Here is a 22,927-nt window from a genome sequence, read left to right on the forward strand (position 1 = left end):
TAAGACGTCGTTCGGTCGTTCGCAGTAGATACGAACACAATAGCGAAGAAATAGTGAAGAAAAAAGGACCGCAAATACAATCATAAGTAACGATTATCGTTCCATGGAAATGAGTGAACGTTTTCAGGTCTTTCGCAATAGTGGTCGTTTGAGATCGTTAATTGTTAACGATTATGCGAAAGATAATCGTCTGGTGGAGTAGGGCCCTAAGGCAAAGATATAAAGCAAATTCTCCTCTTTTTGTGTGTGCAGTGGATGCAGCTAGAAGGGCCGGAACCAGGGGCCAATAGGAGGAGGCCGCAAATATCACTGGGTAGGTAGGCAGGGTAGAACTTGAGGAGGAGTAGGAGGGGTGGAGATAAGGTAATCAGGGGAGGGTATTTATTCCACCTACAGGTGCAAAAAGCTAGTCCACACGGTCTGGCAAGCTGTCCCTCCCTTCCGCTCAGTATTGATAGATTTGGGGTAGGTTGGTCACTTCTTTGCTTTTGTATGGGTGATTTATCTCTGTTGGCCTCAGGGATTGTGTTTTGGGGGAGGTTTTTGGGCTTGGGTGGGTTGTTTCCTGGTACGTGGTTGTTGGCCAGGCAGCCAGGATATGGGGTCACTGCCTGTTGGCATAATGCTGACAGACATAATACACTGCTAATAGTAATAGCGCAATGTATTATTTGAGCAATCATAGGATCAAGTTAAAGTCCCCTTGCGGGGCTAGTTGAAAACTAAAAAGAAGTGCATAGAATGTAAAATGATACCAATAAAAATCATAGGTTTTTATACAAGAAGACAAGTCATCCACCCAGCTCAAGAAAAAAAATTAAAAAGTTACAGGTCTTGAGCTATGGTGACACAATTTTTTTTATTTATAAAAAGTGTTTCTATTGTGCCAAAATGGCAAAAAAATTTATACATTTGGTATTACTGTATTCAGGGCTGTGGACTCGATAAGCTGCAGCTCCAACTCCAACTCCTTCTCCTGAATTTTATGAGGGAAGGACTCCAGACTCTTACTCCAGCTGCTTCATAAATGGCCAATCAAACACCAGGGGAGTTACAGTATTTATCAAACTAGTGTAAAGTAGAACTGGCTCAGTAGCACTTCCTCGTAATGTCCTACATGATCCAGGGCAACTTCTGAGTGAATAAGGCAAAGATATAAAGCAAATTCTCCCCTTTGTGTGTGTGCAGTGGATGCAGTTAGTCTCCAGCCACCATGTCTAGAGGGGCCGGAGCCGGGCCAGGGGCCAATAGGAGGCACAAGAGTATCTCATGAAGAACAGAGGATACGCTTAGACAATGCTCTTAGGGATAGACGGGCAACCGTGGACGTCCGCTGATCCTACAAACCATTAGTTGCAATCTGTTTTACCCAGAGGGGCCTAGAACAGACACCTTGAAGTGGCAGCACCAACATAAGCACTTTTTCACACCCAAAGGGGCCAAGCACAGGGACCTAGAGGTGGAAGCTGCAGCAAACTAGATTTTCCACGGGACCGTCTCTATCCTTTTACTTCTACCATAGATGTTGTGAGGGGGCTGCACCTCTGTGGTTAATTGTGGTACTTGTAGTTCTAGGGCCTCTCTATTGGTGCTGTCTAAAGTGTTGGTGGAGACACCCTTAATGTTAGAGATGTGCAGAGTAAAACAGACATTTTTCATGAAAAAATTATAAAATTAGCATTTTTCTCATTTTAAATTTTCGGCATTCATTGTGCAGGTTTAATTTTGTGATAATTTTATTGCCAGCGTTGTTACGGATATGACAATATTAAATACTTTCTCCCCCTTCACACCCACATTTATTATTGTGTTGGGGGCTATGGAGGACTAGGTGTTTATTTTACTTTGTTTAACTATACAGTGGTACCTTGGTTCTCAAACTTAGTTACTTTGTACCCACAATCTGCCCACTCCAAACCGCTTGTACCTTCAGATAGCTGCTTTTAATCCAAGATCTGTCCTGCGGTCCGTTCTGCAGGGGATGCAGTTATTGTTCTAAAAAACATTTTTAAACTTGCAGCCCTGTGCCAAAGTGGCGTGGCCTAGAGTGACTATGCATTAAAGGAGAAGTCCGGACAAAATGTATTTTTTATATGTTATTACTGATGGAAAGTTATACAATTTTCTAATGTACATTAATTATGGGAAATGCTCATATACTGCTATTTCCCTTAATTTAGTGTATCAGGAAGTGTTAGAATTATCTCTGAAGCAGTGACGTCACGACGAAAGGTGTAATTCCTATGGAGTGTCCAGCAGGGGGCGCACTATATATAGAAGTCAATGAGTACCATTGACTTCTATATATAGTGCGCCCCTGCTGGACACTCCATTGGAATTACAATGGATGTGTATGTAAATGTAGTATACAGTGTTTTTGATTGAATACATTTATGAAATACTTTGGGGAGCAAGTGTCCTTGCTCCCCAAAGTATTCCATAAATGTAAGCAATCAGTACATAACAGTAAGCCTGCGGAATCGCCGCCGCCCGCCCGCCGCTACCGAACGCCCGCCGCTCTGGACTACTGAAATACTACTCTCCCCACCTGCTCATAGCATGAGTAGGTGATGGGAGAGTAGTAGCTGGGTTATATCTCCGAGATCGCCGCCGCCGCTGATGCCGCGCAGGCTGACTCCCCGCCCGGCCGCCGGCACGTGTGATCGGAGAGCGGCGGCTGGGCGGAGAGTCAGCCATCAGATAGTGTAAGGAAGCAGCAGGAGGGGGGAGCGGAGGGGGATGATGGCTGCAGTGATGTGCGGTTCCCTGCACGGCAGCATCAGCGGCGGCGAACTACTACTCTCCCCACCTGCTCATAGCATGCGCAGGTGATGGGAGAGTAGTAGCCGGATTATATCTCTGAGATTGAGTAAGGAAGCAGCAGGAGGGGGATGATGGCTGCAGTGATTAGCGGCTCCCCTGCGCGGCATCAGCGGCGATCTCGGAGATATAACCCAGCTACTACTACTCCCATTACCTGTGCATGCTATGAGCAGGTGGGGAGAGTAGTAGTTCAGTAGTCCAGAGCGGCGGGCGTTCGGTAGCGGCGGGCGGGCGGCGGCGGTTCAGTGGGTTACTGTTATGTACTGATTGCTTACATTTATGGAATACTTTGGGGAGCAAGGACACTTGCTCCCCAAAGTATTTCATAAATGTATTCAATCAAAAACACTGTATACTACATTTACATACACATCCATTGTAATTCCAATGGAGTGTCCAGCAGGGGCGCACTATATATAGAAGTCAATGAGTACCATTGACTTCTATATATAGTGCGCCCCCTGCTGGACACTCCATAGGAATTACACCTTTCGCCGTGACGTCACTGCTAATTCTAACACTTCCTGATACACTAAATTAAGGGAAATAGCAGTATATGAGCATTTCCCATAATTAATGTACATTAGAAAATTGTATAACTTTCCATCAGTAATAACATATAAAAAATAAATTTTGGCCGGACTTCTCCTTTAAGCTCGCACAACTTCTCTGTCCCTCCTTCCCACCCTCTTCATCCTTAGCAATGCTCCAGGCAAATATTCTCCTATTCAGGAGCTGTGTGAACACTGCACATGAACTGGATCGTTAAGGCACCTGTGCAGTTTTCACTGCAGAGGAATTGGAATTCCTAATGATGAGAAGGGTGGGGAGAAGGGAAAGAGGGGTGGTGCAAAGTTAGGACACAGATACTCTAGGCCACAGCAGTTTAACATAGGTCTGCAAGTTTAAAAGTTGTTTTTTAGGACAATAACTGCATCACCTGGACAGATCTTGGATTAAAAACAGCAATCCGAAGGTACAAGCGGTTTGGAGGGGGGGGGGGGGCTTGATTGTGGATACAGAGTCGCTTTAATTGGTTTCAGGAAGGCAGTTTGAGAACCGAGTAATGTTTTGCCATAGGAAATAATGTAAATGTGTTTAAAGGGGAACTCCAGGTAGAGGTTAAAAAAATTAAACTTCTGCAGAAGCATAATGCATTACTTACCTATCTATTCCAGTTTTAAAACTACCAAAAATACATTTGTTATGGGGAGTTTTGTTCTGTATTGTGTTTCTTTACTTCCTGGTTGAGCAGTTTCCAGAATGCAGTACTGGTTCCAGAATGCAATGCTTTCCCTCAGCTGTTCATCACAGTCCTCCACCCTGCCCATTCCCCACCAAAATCTGTTGCAGAACATCTAGGCTGTGTTCACACATTGCAGTTTCATTGTGTTACTGAATTATTTGCAGTACTTTATCATTTCATTATGGTCCCACCCACACAGCACACAGTTACTACCTGTAACACCACACAGAATGCTGTATTCTCTTCTTGTAAGACCACACAGCACATTGTATTCTCTACCTGTAACACCACACAGCACGCTGTATTCTCTACCTGTAACACCACACAGCACGCTGTATTCTCTACCTGTAATACCACACAGCACGCTGTATTCTCTTCCAGTAACACCACACAGCCCGCTGTATTCTCTACCTGTAACACCACACAGCACGCAGTATTCTCTACCTGTAACACCACACAGCACCCTGTATTCTCTACCTGTAACACCACACAGCACGCTGTATTCTCTACCTGTAATACCACACAGCACGCTGTATTCTCTTCCTGTAACACCACACAGCCCGCTGTATTCTCTACCTGTAACACCACACAGCACTGTGTTATCAACCTGTAACACCACACAGCACGCTGTATTCTCTACCTGTAACACCACACAGCACGCTGTATTCTCTACCTGTAATACCACACAGCCCGCTGTATTCTCTACCTGTAACACCACACAGCACGCTGTATTCTCTACCTGTAATACCACACAGCCCGCTGTATTCTCTACCTGTAACACTACACAGCACGCTGTATTCTCTACCTGTAATACCACACAGCCCGCTGTATTCTCTACCTGTAACACCACACAGCACGCTGTATTCTCTACCTGTAACACCACACAGCACGCTGTATTCTCTTCTTGTAAGACCACATAGGGTCCATTTACAAAGAAAGATTATCTGATAGATTATCTGCCAAAGATTTGAAGCCAAAGCCAGGAATGGATTTGAAAAGAGGAGAAATCTCAGGCTTTCCTTTGTGACCTGATCTCTGCTTATAGTCTGCTATCAGTGAAATCAGTGCAGCAGCTGCTTCTGGCTGGTCACAGATGGTGAATCACATTGAGGGTACAAACACACACACCATATACGCAGCAGATACGCAGCAAATACGCAGCAGATCTGCAGCAGATTTGATGGTGCAGATTTGATGCTGTGTTCAGTTATTTAGATCTAATCTGCTGCGTATCTGCTGCGTATCGCAGCAGTAAATACGATGCGTATACGGTGTGTGTTTGTACCCTGAGGGTGCGTTCACACCTACAGGATCCGCAGCAGATTTGATGGTGCAGATTTGATGCTGTGCTCAGTTATTTAAATGAAATCTGCTGCGGATCTGCTGCGGATCCGCAGCAGAAAATCAGCTGCGGTTCCGGTAAGTGTAAACGTACCCTCAGGGATCCAGCCAAGCCACAGAGCCCATTTTTCTTGACTTCCTGGATTTCAAACAGCTACCAGTGTAGTAGAACCGTACAGATATGGTAATACATTATATAGACACATCTATATAACGTTTAATAGAAAAAATATTTTCCTTATGTGGAGTTCCTCTTTATTTGGTTCCAGCAGCCACCAATAATTACCTACAATACTCATTTATTACATTGCAAAGTGCCCAGGTTAATCTCTACATTACAGAACAGCACTATACTATACAGTAAATTTTAAACAAGAAATATTAAACAAAACTAGCAATTATAGTACAGTAGTCACTAACAACTCACTTATCCTTTACTGTATAGAGCCCCTCCTCCCCAGCACGGTAAAGTATGGGAGATGGTGGTGCACTGACTGTACTACTACTGTACTGTATATGCACTCTAGGAGTCTTATACAGTACTGTAAAGTACGGAAGACGGTGGTGCACCGGCTGTACTACTAACAGTGTCGGACTGGGGTATCTGGGGGCCCACCTAGGGGCCCGGCAATAAAGAATCAGTGAAAAACAACATGTCAGTCCATGTTTGTGCAGGTTCTAAAGCTAGGGGCCCACCGGAGGATTCTCCGGTCATCTGGTGGGCCAGTCCGAGACTGACTACTACTGTTCTGTATATGCACTTCAGCAGTCTTATACAGCACTGTACTGTATGTGAAGCCTCACCAGTGCTAAACACACCAGGTACATACAACCCACGGTCCACGCTTGCAAAAAGTTTAGATACCGAGCAAAATATGAATTCTGAACGTTACTTCCAGGTAAATATTAATTTAAATATCGCAGTATTACTGTATTTCAGGACTGGGTGCCTGAAAAGTGTTTGAGAAACGAGCAAGAGTTTGAGAACCAAAGCAAACTTTCCTTGATGTTTTTTTCTTGTTTTTTTTTTAATTGTCCCACTATGGGGATTTCACTTTGGTATTGCCTGATTACAGTGTGAACAGGCCCTTAGGCTGAGCCTGATCAGCTTCCGTAGTTGTGACACTGGAGGCCTCAGGTAAGCCTCCTGCCATCACAGCAACCATCAGGGCCATGTGATCGCTTCGCATATCCCCAGTAGAGAAAGAAGGGAGTGTGCTGGGTCTGCTGAAAAAAGAAGACATCTCAGACAGCTGGAGCCATGTTTCCAAATCTTTTTCCTATATTGTGTGCAGGCGTGACATTTGGAAGCAGGGCTCAGCTTCCAGGTGGCTGTCAGTCAGTCAGTATCAGGGCTGCTAGTTGGGAGCAAGGTGTTACAGCCCTCAGTACCACAAGGGGTTTGGGAATGTTCATTGTCTCTTTATACTAGAGAATATAAGCAATTTCCAAGTTATGGAAGTACAGACGGGTACATAAAGGTACCATGTGTCTCCCAGTCTGATGGTTGCCATAGTCTGAGGTCTGCATATCTTCTGGTCTATATTTAGGGGTCTCCACCATAGGCGTAATGCTATCTGTGCCTGTGATGCCATTGGGTGTCCCATATGAATGGGCTAGGGTATATGGCACAGAGAATATGCCACTGTAATCTTTCTTCTAGTACAGCTTGCTATTACCCATTGTTTCAAGAGGAACACCATGCCACAACTGTGCCTGAATATGTACGACTACAATTCACACACATTTCAAGCTTTCCTATTGGAGTTTTACAGAAATAAATAGAAAAGGTGTATGAGTAGTAGCCTGACTATAGTTATTCCTTATGTGCAATGAATATACTTCCACATCAACTACAGCGCGTGCAGCCATACACGTCTCGGTACAGCACAGCGCGCGCAGAACTACAATCCCCACAATTCCCCGCTCCCTACAGGCACTTCCTGGTCAAGCAGATCTGTAGCTTGTGTCAAACGGAGAAGGAACAGAGAGGCTGGTGAGATCAGCGGCTGCCGTAAGGTGAGCCCGAGGACCAGTGTGGAGTAAATAGTGCCGCGGAGTGGTCAGGTGAGCGGCGCAGCGTCCAGGACTCTAGAGGGTTCATGTGGAATAATGTGATAGGTGTATATATACCTATGTGGCTGCTGTGTGTGTATATAGGCCCGGGCAGGTTGTAGCTGATGGCTTATGGGCTCTTTGCATCAGCTGGTGGCTATGAGGACGTGCTCTCCGGCTATCTATGTGCAGAGCAGCGAAGTTACCGATCTGTCCAGTTCCAGCAGTTTCTTGGTATCCTCTGACCACTAAGAAGCTGTCTGTTGCTGGTAGCAACCAATCACAGGATGCATTCCCTGTAGCACTCTTGGTTACTGAAAGCTTTGCTGTGATTGGTTACTATAAGGACAAGGTTTCCAGAGTTCTGTGACACCAGTCTACAGTCTCTCCCTCATATAGTAGTAAATGCACAGACATCACACAGTCATCTTCTGTATTTAACATCTTGTGGGCAGCCAGCCGTCTGAATTAAAGGCATACTCCGGCCATACAAAAAGAATGAAAAAACATGATATATTACTGCCATTCCATGCAATATAATAATCTTCTTATTTTTAATTCACCAGTAGTAAGAATAAGATGTTTATTATGGTGTACTAAAAGGCAGCAATATATAAAATATGTGCCATGGTAGGAGCACCCCTTTAACATCCTGTGAGGAGCGAGCCTGACCAAGCACACCCCACTACACTCAGGACTCCCTTTATCAACCAAGCCTCCCAGCAATCATTGCATCCCCTGACCATAGCCAGCCTGTCACACAGACTCAGATTTATTATTGCAGATGTGGCAGAAAACTGTCTAATGTGACTTGCAGCCTATTTATTAAGAGTTTTAGACACTTTTACACCAGGCCTGCATAGTTCTGGTTTGAGTAAGCCTCGTAAATAGTGGATAGTTTTAATGTTCTGTGAAGTAGTATTGTAAAGTGTATTCCCACTGATCTCCGCAAATGAACAAACAATATTTGCTTACACCAAAATATTTGCAAATGATTAACAATAATTTTTATTTTAAAAAATTCAATCAGTGCAGGGGGAGGCTGCCTGACATGATCCCAGTAGTGGGGATTTTTTGCATCACTCGCTCTGCTTCTAGCACAGTGCTGATAGCAATCACTGCTCAGTGTGCAGAAGCAAAACCATGAGCAGCCTCCCCCCATCACCTTCCCATTTACTATATGGGTACAAACACACACAGCTTATATGCTGCGTATTTACTGCTGCGATATGCAGCAGATACGCAGCAGATTACATCTAAATAACTGAACACATTATTGTATCTGCTGCGTATCTGCTGTGTGTGTTTGTACCCTATACAAGAATATACAGTACACCAGGGATACAGCATCCTGCTCGGCAGCGCTAGAACAGAGCAGGGGCTCCAGAACTCCAGGGCTTACATAGCTGTACAGTTCCTGACATGAATGTTGGTGGCAGCAGAGGGGTCATGTCACCACACAGAATCCTTTGCAAACCAATAATCTCTATGGTGCTACTGATACATCCTGTTAATTTGCGGATCCACAATACGTGACGCAAAAAAATCGGTGACTGGTTGTAATGCGGTCCACAACTGAGGTATGGACACACCAATAGAAGTTTATGGGATTCTCCACATTTTGCAGAGAACACCTAAGCACTCTTCAGTTCTGTGACATCACCATTTAGGCTCCTCCTGGCTGGTCGGGACAGACATTTTATGCCATCCCTTTGGGTTGTTTTTTTTGCGGATCCACAAAATACAGAACACAGTACGAATGCACGGATTGCAGAGAAAAAAATGCTGATCACAAATTTCATCCTTTAAAAATATACTGACATGTGAATGCCTTAGACCACATTCACACGTCCGTATATTTTCATAGATAAAATTTGTGAGCTGCAAAAATCATCCATAGTCTGTTTTGTATTGTGCTCAATATTTAGCAAATTAAAGGCGTAGTTCTAAAAAAAAAAAAAAATGGGAAGGCGAAAGCTTGGTGATGTCACAAAAATGCAGATCCGTGATTGTGGATGGTTTTGTAGATTACAATGTTATATAGTTTTCAACCATATTAACTATAATGTGCTCTCTGCTCACTTTCCCATAGATTTCTATTGGTTTGTCTGTACCGAAATTGCGGACTGCATTACAACCTGTCCTATTTTTTGCAAATCTTGCAAATGTGTGAATGTAGCCTTATTGTTTGCTCGCTGATCACTGGCCCTTTTACATGGGCCGATTACACTGGTCAACAAATTTTCAAAAGTTGTTTGGTTCAGAAATAAAATTATCCATTTCTTGATTTTTATGTGCTCAATTCAAATATCACAAGGAAAAATGTTAATTGTTCTCATGAGTTCTCATGTTACTGTTTTGTGAATTGTATAGAATACAGTATAATAGCCGACATATTTATTACTTCTGCAATCATAAGGAAGCCAAGTTTACTGTTCATAAATTTTTGAAATATATTCATAGGAAATTTAGTTCTATTTGAAATCAACTACAATTCACAGGCAGATCCAAGAATTTTTACAAATTAATGATGTTTATTGAACTCTGGAATGTAGGGCCTTATTCAATGGCTACTCGGTGCACTTACACATGTCTTTTGTATTCATACATGGGATTGTCTCTGATAACTGTCCAACAGTAATCTGCAAGCATTGATGGGTTCCATTTAGCCCGATACCTTGGGCTAGGTTCACACTGCGTTTTTGCAATCCGTTTTTTTCATCCATTTTTTTTGCATTTGTGTGCATCCGTTTTTTTGGATTAAAAACACAGAAAGGCTCTGTTCATACAATGTTGAAATTGAGTGGATGGCCGCCATTTCATTGCAAATATTTGCTGTTATTTTAGAACAACGGCTGTTATATTGAAATAATGGCAGTTATTTACTGTTATATGGCGGCCATCCACTCAATTTCAACATTGTGTGAACAGATCCTTTCTGTGTTTTTAATCCACTCCTGGTTTTGGTTGCAATACTGACTGAAATATACGTAGTGTGAACGCAGCCTAAAAGTATTTTTTTAGGACAATATCTGCATAACCTGCCGAAAGGACTGCAGGACAGATCTTGGATTAAAAGAAGCTATCCGAAAGTACAAGTGATTTGGGGGGGGGGGGGCAGATTGTGGGTACAGAGTCGCTTTAAATGGCCAGACGATTATTTGTGATATGTGAAGGCACTGCAAAGACACATGTTTACCCATGTAGAAGAGCCAGTAGACCACACAGTTTAAGGAGTCACCACGTTTATCAATTCCAGAAATACAGACACAGAACATGAATTTTACCTGTGTTTTAGCTATATTTCTTCCCATTGCTAAGCAGCAAACACAGGCATGTTACCCTAATGGGGGTTTTCAAGATAATCCATTAAATTTATGTCATGAAATAAGTTAAAAAAAATAAATAAATATATATATGTATATATTTTATTATATGAATATATTTGATGATTATACTTGTTAATACACTTATCTTGATATCATAGGGTCAATATCCTGTTTTCTTTATATTCATTACTGGCTGAATATCCAACAGCAAAGCTGGATAGCCCTACAGAGGAGACATGCAACATGGATACATCAGAGCCTGCAGAGGATGGCGAAAGAACACTGGAACAGAGACCTCGTACACGTTCTAACCCAGAGGGTGCTGAAGACAGAGGAGTGCCCCCACAGCCTGTAGTGGGCAGCCGTAGTGAGGGAGAGGGTGAAGCAGCACAGGCAGAAGATCCTTCTCAACCAGTCACTGCTTCCCCAAGTTGTGTTCTTCCTCCACCTGTTGAATTCCAAGTCAAAACGCCAAGAGTGAACTGCCCAGAAAAAGTGGTGTGTACTATAGCACAAATAGATTCCAAATTTGCTATGAATATGCAATTCTACCAAAGTATGTTAGAAAACTGTAAGGCTGACCATAGGGCTTGGATGATTTGGGCTAGGGCTTGGCAAAATGGCTAAAAAATATAATCTCAACATAAAAAAAAAATATATATATATATATATATATATATATATTCTCGATTTTAAATCTCAAGTCTTTTGTGTTTTTTTGTTTCCTAATGATTAGGGGTATAGTAGTAGAGGTATAGTGGATGAGGGGTGTAATATGCAGGCATAGTAGATGAGGGGAGTAGTACTATTACTAGTTCGAGTTGTAGTTGCTTGGTTGGTGTGGTTGGGGAGGGGCACCATGCCGGGTCCTCACCCGCTCTCTGGTCATGGTGCCCTGGGTCTCTCCTGATAATCTTCCTCTGACCCCGAGGACTCTTCAGGGCCTGACTGCTGCTCTTAGAAGATCACTTGTGTGCAGGCAACGGGGATCTCCTTTGTGTGGACCCGGTAGTGCTTTTATTTATTTTTTTTAATCGAATTTGCGATTTAAAAAAAAAAACTATTTGATTTCCAAATGAAGGTTGAATTAATTAAATAGTGTTTGGGACCGTTGTTGCTTTTGATGTGCTTGCAGTCTGCAGGAAGGGTTTATTTTCTTTGGTAACATGTTATTGGTACATATAATTTGTTAATTAGTTTTTGTGGGACGCAACAATTACTGAGCTCAGGGAGATCAGCAAAAAAATCAATGGAGCACTTATTCAAGAGTGTCCATTGATACAATCGCCTAAAAAATTTGAATATGCAAAAAAAAAGGGGGTCCATGGAGCCTCAGTCACAAGTTTCAAAACAAGGTAATAGCCAGATATCCATCCTGGGAAAGGGTGGTGCCTCCTAGTGAGGCGATCACCAAACCACCCTGATATGTAGCCCCTTAAGTCCCGCTTAGTTGAAACTACAGTGGTACCTTGGTTTAAGAGTAACTTGGTTTAAGAGAGTTTTGGTTTCAGAGCTCACAGTTTTTCAAAATTGTGACTTGGTTTAAGAGCTCCCTGTACTGGGTGGGAGCCCGAGTGGAGGAGGGGCATTGCCTGCATAGCTTGGGCTACAGCACTGTACTCTGACCCAAGAAGTCTCCCTCACCTTCCAAATCATGGCAGATCCACTTCAGGCTGGGGCTTGCATCAGAGGACAGGACCGTGGAGTTTATCTCTCCATTGCTGTAACCCCTCTCTCCCCGGACACATAGTGCTGCTATACTGTGCCCACATCAGCGCTTCTCATTCCTTCATAATCCCTGCAGTCTCTCTCAGTCCTTGTGTTTCCCAACCTCTCCATTACTGTACAGTAACTTATAATATGACATATTCCGCTCTTTTCCGCTGTTTCATTTGTTGTACATGTTATTCAGAATAATAAATCATTATTTTTGGGATGTGGAACCAATTGTCTGCATTTCTATGATTTTTTATGGGAAAATTTGCTTTAGTTTAAGAGTGGATTTGGATTACAAGCATGGTCCTGGAACGAATTATGCTTGTAATCCAAGGCACCACTGTATTAGGAAACAAACTGGGAAATACCAGGGTGGCCCCTTTTGCATGAAAGTTTAACTCCGTTGCAAGTATTGAGACTTGACAAGGGAAATACCAAAGCCAGGCATCCATCTACAGACAGCTGTTTCGGAGTATTGCCCCTCATCAGTGTTAAGTAGGATTCTGGCTAACAGGGGCAATGAGTAGTAGATCATTAGTTTTTGCTGTAGAATCTTTTAGTGCTACACAAATAATAACAACCCCCCCATCCTCTCCCTCCCAAAAAAATCACTATCACTATATTTTGGAACTCTAAACCACCAGAATTTTTTTTATGCAGCAGATTTAGGGGGAGATTTATCAAAGGGTGTAAAACTTAGACTGGTGCAAACTACCCACAACAACCAATCACAGCTTAGCTTTTGGCAGTGCTGAAAGGAAAGCTGAGCTGTGATTGGTTGCTGTGGGCAGTTTGCGCCAGTCTAAATTTTACACCCTTTGATAAATCTCCCCCTTAGTGTCCCAGTGAAGGCCATTCTTGCGTTCTCACATTTATTTTACTGGAGGATGCCTAAGGGTACTATTACACCCGAATACAGCTAGATCAGCACTCGTTTACTTATGATGTATTTCTTCTGCTTATCTGTAGATCATTTGTCTGGATTTGTCAGAAGAAATGTCTTCTCAGAAATTGGAATCATTCAATGGGTATGTTTTCTATAAAAAAAAAAATAAAAAAAATGGGAATTTTATTTTCGTTAATCTTGCACCTGGTTTGGAAAATTACTGTTCCCTTCTCTACCCTTCTCTAGAGCGAAAACCAATGCCCTTAATTCTTCACAAAAGATGATTGAGATGTTTGTTCGCACCAAGCACAAGATCGACAAGAGACATGAATTTGCACTTGTGGTTGCAAATAATGAAGCTATGTGGGTAAGTGAAAGCAAGTAAGGCCAATATTTGACAATATAGGACCAAATTTATCAAACTGTGTAAAACAGAAACTGTAAACTGCCCACAGCAACCAACCACAGCTGAGCTTTTAGCTCTGGTAACATGAAAGCTGAGCTGTCATAGGTTGTTGTGGTCAGTTTACACCATATTCTGTTTAGGGCCCTATTACATGGAGCGATAAATCGGATAAATCAGGCCGATTATAGCTCTGTGTAATAGAGACAATGATTAATCGATGAAGCTGATCTTGACCTAAAATCATCAGTCGTCGTATGCGCATCACTGCATGTAATAGCGATAGGTGGCTAATGGCTGGTGACTGTCCTGCTAGCTCCCTGACGTCCTGCTAGCTTCGGCCCACTCTTTGCACTGTCTGAAGTGACAAGCCATTCAGCTAGTCATGGGGACAGCGTTGTGGCACTGTCGAAGCTAGCAGGACGTCAGGAAGCGTGGAGAGGTATGTAGAAGTTTACTTTTTTGTACAAAGGCTGCACAGACATTGCTAATCACTGATAGGCGGGACCCGCCATGGATGACACAGGCGCAGCTTCTGCGCCTGTGTCATCCTGCAGTGTAAATTAACGTCGCTGCAGCAACGTTAATTTACTGTGCGGCGGCGTTAAAGGGGAACTCCGGATAAGGAAAACTTGTTTTCTATTAAAAGTACATTAAAAGTTATATAGATGTATCTATTTAATGTATTACCATGTCTGTGCGGTTCTGTCACACTGGTAGCTGTTTGAAATCCAGGAAGTGAAGAAAAATGGCCTCTGTGCCAATCCACATTGTCTCCTGCTCCTTCTGCTCTCCCCCCTTAGAAGACAAATATTCCATTCCTCTGTCTCATATTGTGTGTGTCTGCTGAGGACAGAATGATTATGCAGACTGGGGGCAGGGCGTGATGTCCCAGGAGGCTTGGCTGGATCCCCCAATCCCCTGAGTGATTCACCATCTCCGACCGTCCAGAAGCAGGTGTTGCACTGATTTCTCTAATTGTGCAGAAGTGTGCAGTGAAATTAGGGCTGTGTTCACACATGTTGGAGTGCCATTGCAGTACTGCAGCGTATTCACAAAAATGAATCAGTAACACAAGTGAATGATGCTAAACGGCAGAGAGGATCAGATCCTTATTGTGGGGCTCAACTTTAAGGATAAAAGATGCTTGATCCATCCATAATATGTGCATGGAAATGAAAAGAAAAAAAAATCTACGTTTTTTACTTTATACCAATATCAGCGTTACAGGTAGAGAATACAGCAGGTAGAGAATACAGCGGGCTGTGTGGTGTTACAGGTAGAGAATACAGCGTGCTGTGTGGTGTTACAGGTAGAGAATACAGCATGCTGTGTGGTGTTACAGGTAGAGAATACAGTGTGCTGTGTGGTGTTACAGGTAGAGAATACAGCGTGCTGTGTGGTGTTACAGGTAGAGAATACAGTGTGCTGTGTGGTGTTACAGGTAGATAATACAGTTTGCTGTGTGGTGTTACAGGTAGATAATACAGTTTGCTGTGTGGTGTTACAGGTAGAGAATACAGCGTGCTGTGTGGTATTACAGGTAGAGAATACAGCGTGCTGTGTAGTGTTACAGGTAGAGAATACAGCGGGCTGTTTGGTATTACAGGTAGAGAATACAGGGTGCTGTGTGGGGTGACAGGTAGAGAATACAGGGTGCTGTGTGGTGTTACAGATAGAGAATACAGCGTGCTGTGTGGTGTTACAGGTAGAGAATACAGCGGGCTGTGTGGTGTTACAGGTAGAGAATACAGTGTGCTGTGTGGTGTTACAGGTAGAGAATACAGCGTGCTGTGTGGTATTACAGGTAGAGAATACAGGGTGCTGTGTGGTGTTACAGGTAGTGAATACAGGGTGCTGTGACGGTGGGTGGGACAACAATGAAATGATAAAGTACTGCAAATAATTCAGTAACACAATGAAACTGCAATGTGTGAACACAGCCCAGATGTTCTGCAACAGCTTTGGGCGGGGAATAGGCAGGGTGGGGGACTGTGATGAACAGCTGAGGGAAAGGATTATATTCTGGAACCTGTAGTACCATGTACAACTGCTCAACCAGGAAGTGCAGAAACACAAAACAGAACAACCACCCCCCCCCCCCCCCAAAAAAAAAAAAACAAAAAAACAAAAACAAAAGGATTTTTGGTAGTTTCAAAACTGGAATAGATTGGTAAGTAATGCTATATGCTTCTGCAGAAGTTTCCTTTTTTTTAACCTCTACCTGGAGTTCCCCTTTAATCTCCCTGGCTAGTACTGGTCCTGGACCTAAGAAACATAAAATCTGTTCCTCTGATTGATGTCCAGAGTTAGGAAACACAGAGAGACCCAGTAGAGGCCATCTGGGAAAGGGATACCCTTCAGTGAGCCAGGTGCAGGTGTAGACATCAGGTGTAGCAATGTATCCAAGCAACTGTCCTTGTATTGCTAATTTTTGTGGTTTTATTTTTGCCACTAAGTAGTTTCTAAATTTTGATATCTTCAAGCTCTCTGGATTTACTTCAGACCCCCGGGAAGTCTGTAGCTGCCTTTATGATCTGGAGACCAACGTCTGTGAATCCTTCAGTATCCTTTTAAATTCTCATCTGTGGCTTAATCACTAACTGTAAATGCAGAAAAAATGCATCTCTATTATTAGAATTGTTTATGTATTTCCTGTTTCCATGTCTCGCATACACATTAGGGTCAGGTTCAAATGCAGTTTTGCATTCTACATATTTGCAGTTCCTTTTGCATGCAGGTTGGTGAATGTTACTCAAAAAACTTTTAGGGTTCAAACCCACTTGCCAGATCTGCAGCGAGTCTCCTTGCTGCGTTTTTGCAGCAAGACTCGCTGTAGATCCCAGCCCTATACTTTCATTAGCAGAGAAACTCGCAGCAGGGATGTACATCCCTGCTGCAACTTTGTCTGCAGCCCTCCCCATTAACCCCCTAGCCGCTGGACATTATACATTACCGGGTCCCCGTTCCTGCTTGCTTCGGGGCTCCCGGTGTCTTCACGGCCCGCCCGGCCAATCAGTGCGCTGCGGCCGGGCGGAACGTGCCGGGAGCCGCCGAAGTAAGCAGGAGACGGGATCAGGTAATGTATATCCTGCCCGCCCCCCTGCAGCCCTGATAGCCCCCGGCCGCATGATCGCCCCCCGCAGCCACCGGCCGCATGATCGCCCCCCGCAGCCCCCAGCCGCAAGATAGCCCCCCGCAGCCCCCGGCCGCAAGATAGCCCCCGGCCGCACGATCGCCACCTTGCCCCCCCCCCCCCCCCCCCCCAGCACTGATTGCTCTCCTGCAGCTCCGATCGCGGGGCGGGGGGGCTGCGGGGGGCGATCGTGCGGCCGGGGGCTGCGGGGGGCGATCGTGCGGCCTGGGGCTGCGGGGGGCGATCGTGCGGCCGGGGGCTGCGGGGGGCGATCATGCGGCCGGGGCTGGCGGATATCGTGCGGCCGGGGGCTGCGGGGGATCGTGCGGCCGGGGGCTGCGGGGGGCGATCAGTGCTGCTGAGGGGGTGATCGGGGCAGCAGGGGGGCGGCCAGACTATACATTACCGGGTCCCGAAGCAAGCAGGAGCGGGGACCCGGTAATGTATAATGTCCGGCGGCTGGGGGGTTAATGGGGCGGGCTGCAGACAAAATCCCTGTACATGTACATCCCTGCTGCGAGTTTCTCTGCTAATGAAAGTATAGGGCCGGGATCTGCAGCGAGTCTCGCTGCAAAAACGCAGCGAGGAGACTCGCTGCAGATCCGGCAAGTGGGTTTGAACCCTTAAAGCTAGAATAAGTATTGTTATATCTGGGTGGGAGGCTCTGTTTGGAGCTTTTAAAGGGGCAGTGCGGTGCTAAGAAATTATTCACAAAATAACACACATTACAAAGTTATACAACTTTGTAATGTATGTTATGTATGTGAATCGCCCCCTTCCCTGTGTTCCCCCCACCCCCGCACATGGACCTGGAAGTGTAGTGTACCATACATACCTGGCACGCGTCGTCCCCGATCTTCTGTCAACGACGTAATCTTCGGGAGGCCGGCCGAATCGCTGCAGCCATCCCTGATTGGCTGCTCAGCCGCAATTGGCCACCGTGTCGACGTGCGGTGGTCGGGGAACATGAGAAGGGGGCGATTCACATACATAACATACATTACAAAGTTGTATAACTTTGTAATGTGTGTTATTTTGTGAATAATTTCTTAGCGCCGCACTACCCCTTTAACAAAGATTTTGACATTTTTCACATATAATACTGTTTTTGCTGTGGAATTGACACACCTTAGGAAAACATACCACATTTTATTCCAGTGGGGTCTGTTAGGGACTTCTGTTGTGACGGATGCAGCAGAAAACCAACTTCAGTTGTATAAAATTTTCCTTTATTCCAATATACAGACCTTGAAGGCCTTTTTAATTTAATGTAAGTTATTAAGATATCCCTCTTGCAATAATTTATTAAAAAAAAAAAGTTTAAACAAGTTTAAAGCTAGATGTCTTAACTGGAAAGCTTCAAGATTACGAAAGAGCTGTAACTTTTAGAGGGGTTAGCCAGAAAAACATGACTACTACTTTCTTCCAGAAACAGTGTCTCTCCTGTCCTAAGTTTGGGTGTGGTTTTGCAGCTCAGTTCCAATTAAGTGAATGGAGCTGAATTGTAATACAGTGGTACCTTGGTTCTCAAACTGCTTAGAACTCAAACAGTATTTTCAAGGAAAGTTTGCTTTGGTTCTCAAACTCTGCTTGGTTCTCAAACACTTTTCTGGCCCCTAGTCTTGAAGTACTCGGTATCTGAACGTTTTTGCGAGTGTGGATGATGTATAGTATAATGTAATATACAGTATAGCGCTGTTCTGTACTGTAGAGATTAAACTGGGCCCTTATCAATGCAATAATTGAGTATTACAGGTAATTATTGGTGGGTGCTGGAACCAATTAAACACCTTTACATTATTTCCTATAGGAAGACACTGCTCGGTTCTCAAACTGCCCTCCGGAACCAATTAAGTTTGAGAACCAAGGTGCCACTGTATTACACATTTCCTGAAGACATGTTTGCTGCTGTTTTTACAAGGACAATATGTAGATAGAGAGATTCGGCACTACTCAAGCTTCTTTTGCAATTTTAGCCTCACCAGCTGCATGCATATAGCTGTGCTCTTTGTGAAACTATTACCATCGGTGGTGCAACAATCAGACAGAGCTGAGTGGCTATTCGTGCAGTACTTAATAGAGAAAAGTCCAAGTGCACTCACCGGTATAGTAGAAAATGCTTTCTTTATTCGATTCTTTCATTTAAAAAGGCATAGTGCAGGTAGAGGGAGAGAGGGACGCTAACACCTTCCACTGGGGATGACAGCTGTTTCAGGCGTGGTTGGTGTTGGCGTCCCTCTCCCCCTCTACCTGCACTATGCCACTATGATTGAAAGAATCGAATAAAGAAAGCATTTTCTACTATACCGGTGAGTGCACTTGGACTTTTCTTTCTCTATTAACTGTTTTTACAAGGAAGTCACCATGTTTTTCTAATCCTGGGTAACCCCTTTAAAGAAGACCTGTCAGCTTTTCTGCCATTAGTAAATACTTGTACTCCCTATAAAATAACTGCTGAAGCTTTGTGGAAATATCTGGGGGAACAAGTATTCATTGGTGCTATTGGACTTTATTTCATTTTGGATATTCACAGAATAGGCAATGATTAGTTTATAAGTGGGGTGCTGACACTGCCGTATTGCTGGGGAAAAAAATGCTATTTTCTCACAGTTTTGCATTTAATGTTTTATTGGGGTTTTCTTGGGTAGCTTGATGAAGTAAGGTTTAACGATTCAGGCCTATGCTGCTAAATTTCTGAGGCTGGAGGGTTGAATTACCTTTTCATGATGGTGACATAGTCTATTTTATCCATGCAGACAACAGAGAACAGAATTCCCAGTTACTGATAATGTGCAGACTATTCCCCCTCCATATGTGGTGAGGATAATTTTGATCTACAGTCGGCCAGCCTCTCAGCCTTCACTCATTCTAACAGAGACTATGAAGGTAAAGATGTGTGCACTAGGTGACTTTTTTTTCTTTTTATGTTTGTTGCCAGAGCTCAGAGTAAGGGATTATCTGACAGATTTTTTTAAGCCAAAGCCAGGAGGGGATTTGAAAAGACAAGGAATCTGTGTTTCCAATGCTACCTGTTCTCTGCATATAATCCATTCCTGGCTTTGGCTCAAAAAAATCTGTCAGATAATCTTTTGGTGTAATAGGGCCCTAAGGCTCAGTGCACACGGAGCAAAAGTGGCGGAATGCCGTCATTCTCACTGTTATAATAAGTGTCTATGGGAGGCTCGTGCTCCTCCTCTCCCCGCGCTGAAGAATGTGGATGTTCATTCTTCAGTGCGGAGAGAGAAGGCGTGCAAGCCTCCCATAGACTGTCATTATGACAGGGAGGCTGGCGGCATTCTCCGCCACGGAATTCCGCCACTTTTGCTCCGTGTTCACGGAGCCTAACTAATCTGAATGTGAAGTCATACACTAAAATCATTGTCTTGTTTTTTTTTCTACAGAAAATGCTGCAGTGCCCTTATTTTTTCTTTGATGTTGTTTACATTCACAACGGGCCAGATGAGGAAGATGTAAGCTGGAAGGTAAGTGTGAAATGAGACCTGTGCTAAGAGAATACTATATTCTCTATCAACAGTATTTTCTTATTCGTGTATTAAAATAATTAACAGATTTAAAGCGTAACTGTCACTTCAGAAAAAGTCAACCTTTGATCAGTGGTGGTCTGGGTACTAAGAAATGGAAGTGGCAGAAGTACTCCGCACTGCCCATTCACTTCTGATTAGCTCTCCAGAGCTTAGCTGAACCTATCTCAGCCAGATGACCACAACATTTAGCTTAAAAGCCCCTCCCCCCACTATTTATTTATTTATTTTTCTAATTTAGTGATCAGTGGGAGTCTCTTCAACGTCTGGACTTTTCTATTGATTTCTATATTAAGTTAACAGAAAAAAACAGGTATTAATTTTTAAGCACAAGTAGAGGCCAGAGCTTTGTAATAGGTAAGGCCAAAGCCTTTAAGAACCAGCCTTACAATTTCTTAATTACTTTGCAAGTATCTTTATAAGCACAATCTGATAGAAAAGTTAATCTGGCTATGATAGAAAGGTGTTAGAACATGCAGGACAGCACAGCATGCTGTGGACTGGATATAGTCCTCTTCTGAACCTGCCTGCTATGGGCATATCAGCATCAGAATTGGGCTGTGGAACACTGGAAGAAGGTGGATTAATTTGATGAATCATGTTTTCTTTTACATCATGTGACTGGATGGTTGCAGGTGTACCATGAGATTAGATGACACTTGGATGCACTATGGAAATAAGGCAGAGTACTTAAGTGCTAAATGGAAAGAAGGCAAAAAATTAGTTTCATTGGTTATGTTGTGGAAGTCATATCAGTGGTGCAGGTGCGGTCGGACAGTACAGTCACCGTTTCCTTAGTTCCCCTCACCACGCTGCATCACTGAGATGACACACGGTACTCATGCTGTGCATGTAGCTGCCCACCAACACAACTTCTTTGGAGGGTGGAATTGCAGCTAGGAAAGAGGACCCAATGGCCATGAAGCCCTGTCTTGGTGACACTAACCACTAATAAAAGCATTTTTACAGCAGAAAGTAGCCATAGACATCTTATAGAAAGGTATATTTTTAATGTGCAGCATCTAAACCGTGTTGATCGTGGAAGGAACAGCAAGCATAGAAAGGGAGGCTGACAGTATAACTTTAATGACTGTGATCTCTTCCAGGGGGATAAAGGGTTTAAGGTGTTGACCTCCAATTTCCTCAGATCTTAATCTAATCGGGCATCTGTGAGATGTCTAATCCATGGAGGCCTCACCTTGCAATTTACAGGAGCTAGCTCTAAACTCTTGATGGCAGATACGTCTTGTGGAATCCATTCCCCAATGTCTCTGAGCCATTTTAGCAGCCCAAAGGGGGCCTGCTCAATATTGGTCACTGATTTACCATTACCATTACCAATAAACCACCTGTCCAAGTATTGGAAGTAGTTTTAGTGTGTTATTTTGGCAAACATTTCTTATTTATCCCCACTGCTTATACCAGGCAGTTCTCATAAACTGTTAGCCACTGTTTATTTATTGTGCAAATATCTCTTTATCTTTTGTGTAGGACACATTTGGCTTCTTTAGCAGTTTGGATACCAAAGGCACAAGTTATAAATATGAAGTGTCAATAACAGGACCTGCTCTTGAGCTTCACAACTGTATGGCCAGACTTCTAGCCCACCCTCTTCAGCGCCCATTTCAGAGTCATGCTTCTTACAGCCTTCTAGAAGAAGAAGAGGAGAGTGCAGAGGGTGAAGTGACAGTCTGAAAGAAACTGATTTGAATCACAGTGATAATAAAGTAATACATTTTTTATTTAAATGACAGTGCATCAGTCTTGCAAACCATTAACATATAAAGCAAATACAAAATCATCTAATATGGGAGATGTCCTTTTGTTTGTTAGTAGCAATTCAAATTGTCCTCCCAGAAAACATGGAATAAAAAGTGATCAAAAACTGAAATCTATCTCAAAATAACATCACTTAAAAGCAAGCACAGCTCAGCAAAAAAAACCACTGGAGCCACTGTTGTAGGGCGTTCCCCCATTGAGACTTTGCCTTAGCTAGTCCTTCGTTCCCTAGTAAGGGAATATAAATTCTGTTGAGCACAATTTTTAAAATCTCCCCTGGACTGAACAACCCCTACATGGTTGATTTATCCAGCCCATTGGTAAGGCGTGTGGCTTCCTGTGTGTGGAGGGGCCGGATCTGATGTAAGATGCCAGAAGTGGAATGCCTATACGCATAGAAGAAGCTCTTTTTTTCTTCCTCTATAAGCAGACCACTGGCAAGTACCAAACCCCTGGTGGCTTCTGGAACAGTTTGTTGTGGTTGTTACCTGCAGCAATGGATACCAGAAAGTCTCAGTCAGTGCAAGGCTTAAAGGTCCCCATACATTTTATACCCTTTGGCCGTACCTGCCTCCTACGGCAGGTTTGGCTGTCAGTATAATGTGTATGGGACTCTCCCAAAGCTTCGCCAAATCATGTCTGTGAAAATAGGGTTGGACGTGATGGAAAAT

General features: G+C 43.6%; 2 protein-coding genes across 4 annotated transcripts in view; one reads left to right on the plus strand and one right to left on the minus strand.

Moving 5' to 3' along the window:
- USHBP1 (USH1 protein network component harmonin binding protein 1) overlaps positions 1-7,731 on the minus strand; it is a 77,508-nt gene extending 69,777 nt beyond the window's left edge. The window contains exon 1 of one of the 2 annotated variants that reach the window (XM_069962317.1): positions 7,672-7,731. The gene's annotated coding sequence lies outside the window, so the exon portion shown is untranslated. Of the gene's footprint in view, positions 1-7,543 lie in introns of both variants that reach the window. The other variant, XM_069962315.1, reaches the window with a different exon arrangement.
- BABAM1 (BRISC and BRCA1 A complex member 1) lies at positions 7,328-22,278 on the plus strand. Of its 2 annotated transcripts, none has more exons than XM_069962321.1 (9): positions 7,328-7,429; positions 10,953-11,292; positions 13,480-13,538; positions 13,643-13,763; positions 16,286-16,364; positions 18,181-18,205; positions 19,692-19,821; positions 20,337-20,417; positions 21,969-22,278. In XM_069962321.1, the coding sequence occupies exons 2-9, from the start codon at positions 11,038-11,040 to the stop codon at positions 22,170-22,172; spliced, it is 954 nt and encodes a 317-aa protein (XP_069818422.1). In that variant the 5' UTR covers positions 7,328-7,429; positions 10,953-11,037; the 3' UTR covers positions 22,173-22,278. The 2 variants fall into 2 exon arrangements, with proteins under 2 accessions (XP_069818422.1, XP_069818421.1); XM_069962320.1 differs by having other exon boundaries at positions 7,348-7,477.
- Positions 22,279-22,927: the final 649 nt, after the last annotated feature.

Source organism: Dendropsophus ebraccatus, chromosome 3 (assembly GCF_027789765.1).
Source record: "Dendropsophus ebraccatus isolate aDenEbr1 chromosome 3, aDenEbr1.pat, whole genome shotgun sequence".
Lineage (NCBI taxonomy): Eukaryota > Metazoa > Chordata > Amphibia > Anura > Hylidae > Dendropsophus > Dendropsophus ebraccatus.

Excerpts from the sequence above, each read along its gene's own strand:
- BABAM1 (XM_069962321.1), top strand. The coding sequence starts at position 11,038 with ATGGATACATCAGAGCCTGCAGAGGATGGCGAAAGAACACTGGAACAG. Across the intron at positions 11,293-13,479 it reads TGAACTGCCCAGAAAAAGTG|ATCATTTGTCTGGATTTGTC; the intron begins GTGTGTACTATA and ends GCTTATCTGTAG. Across the intron at positions 18,206-19,691 it reads GAAGGCCTTTTTAATTTAAT|ACAACAGAGAACAGAATTCC; the intron begins GTAAGTTATTAA and ends TTATCCATGCAG.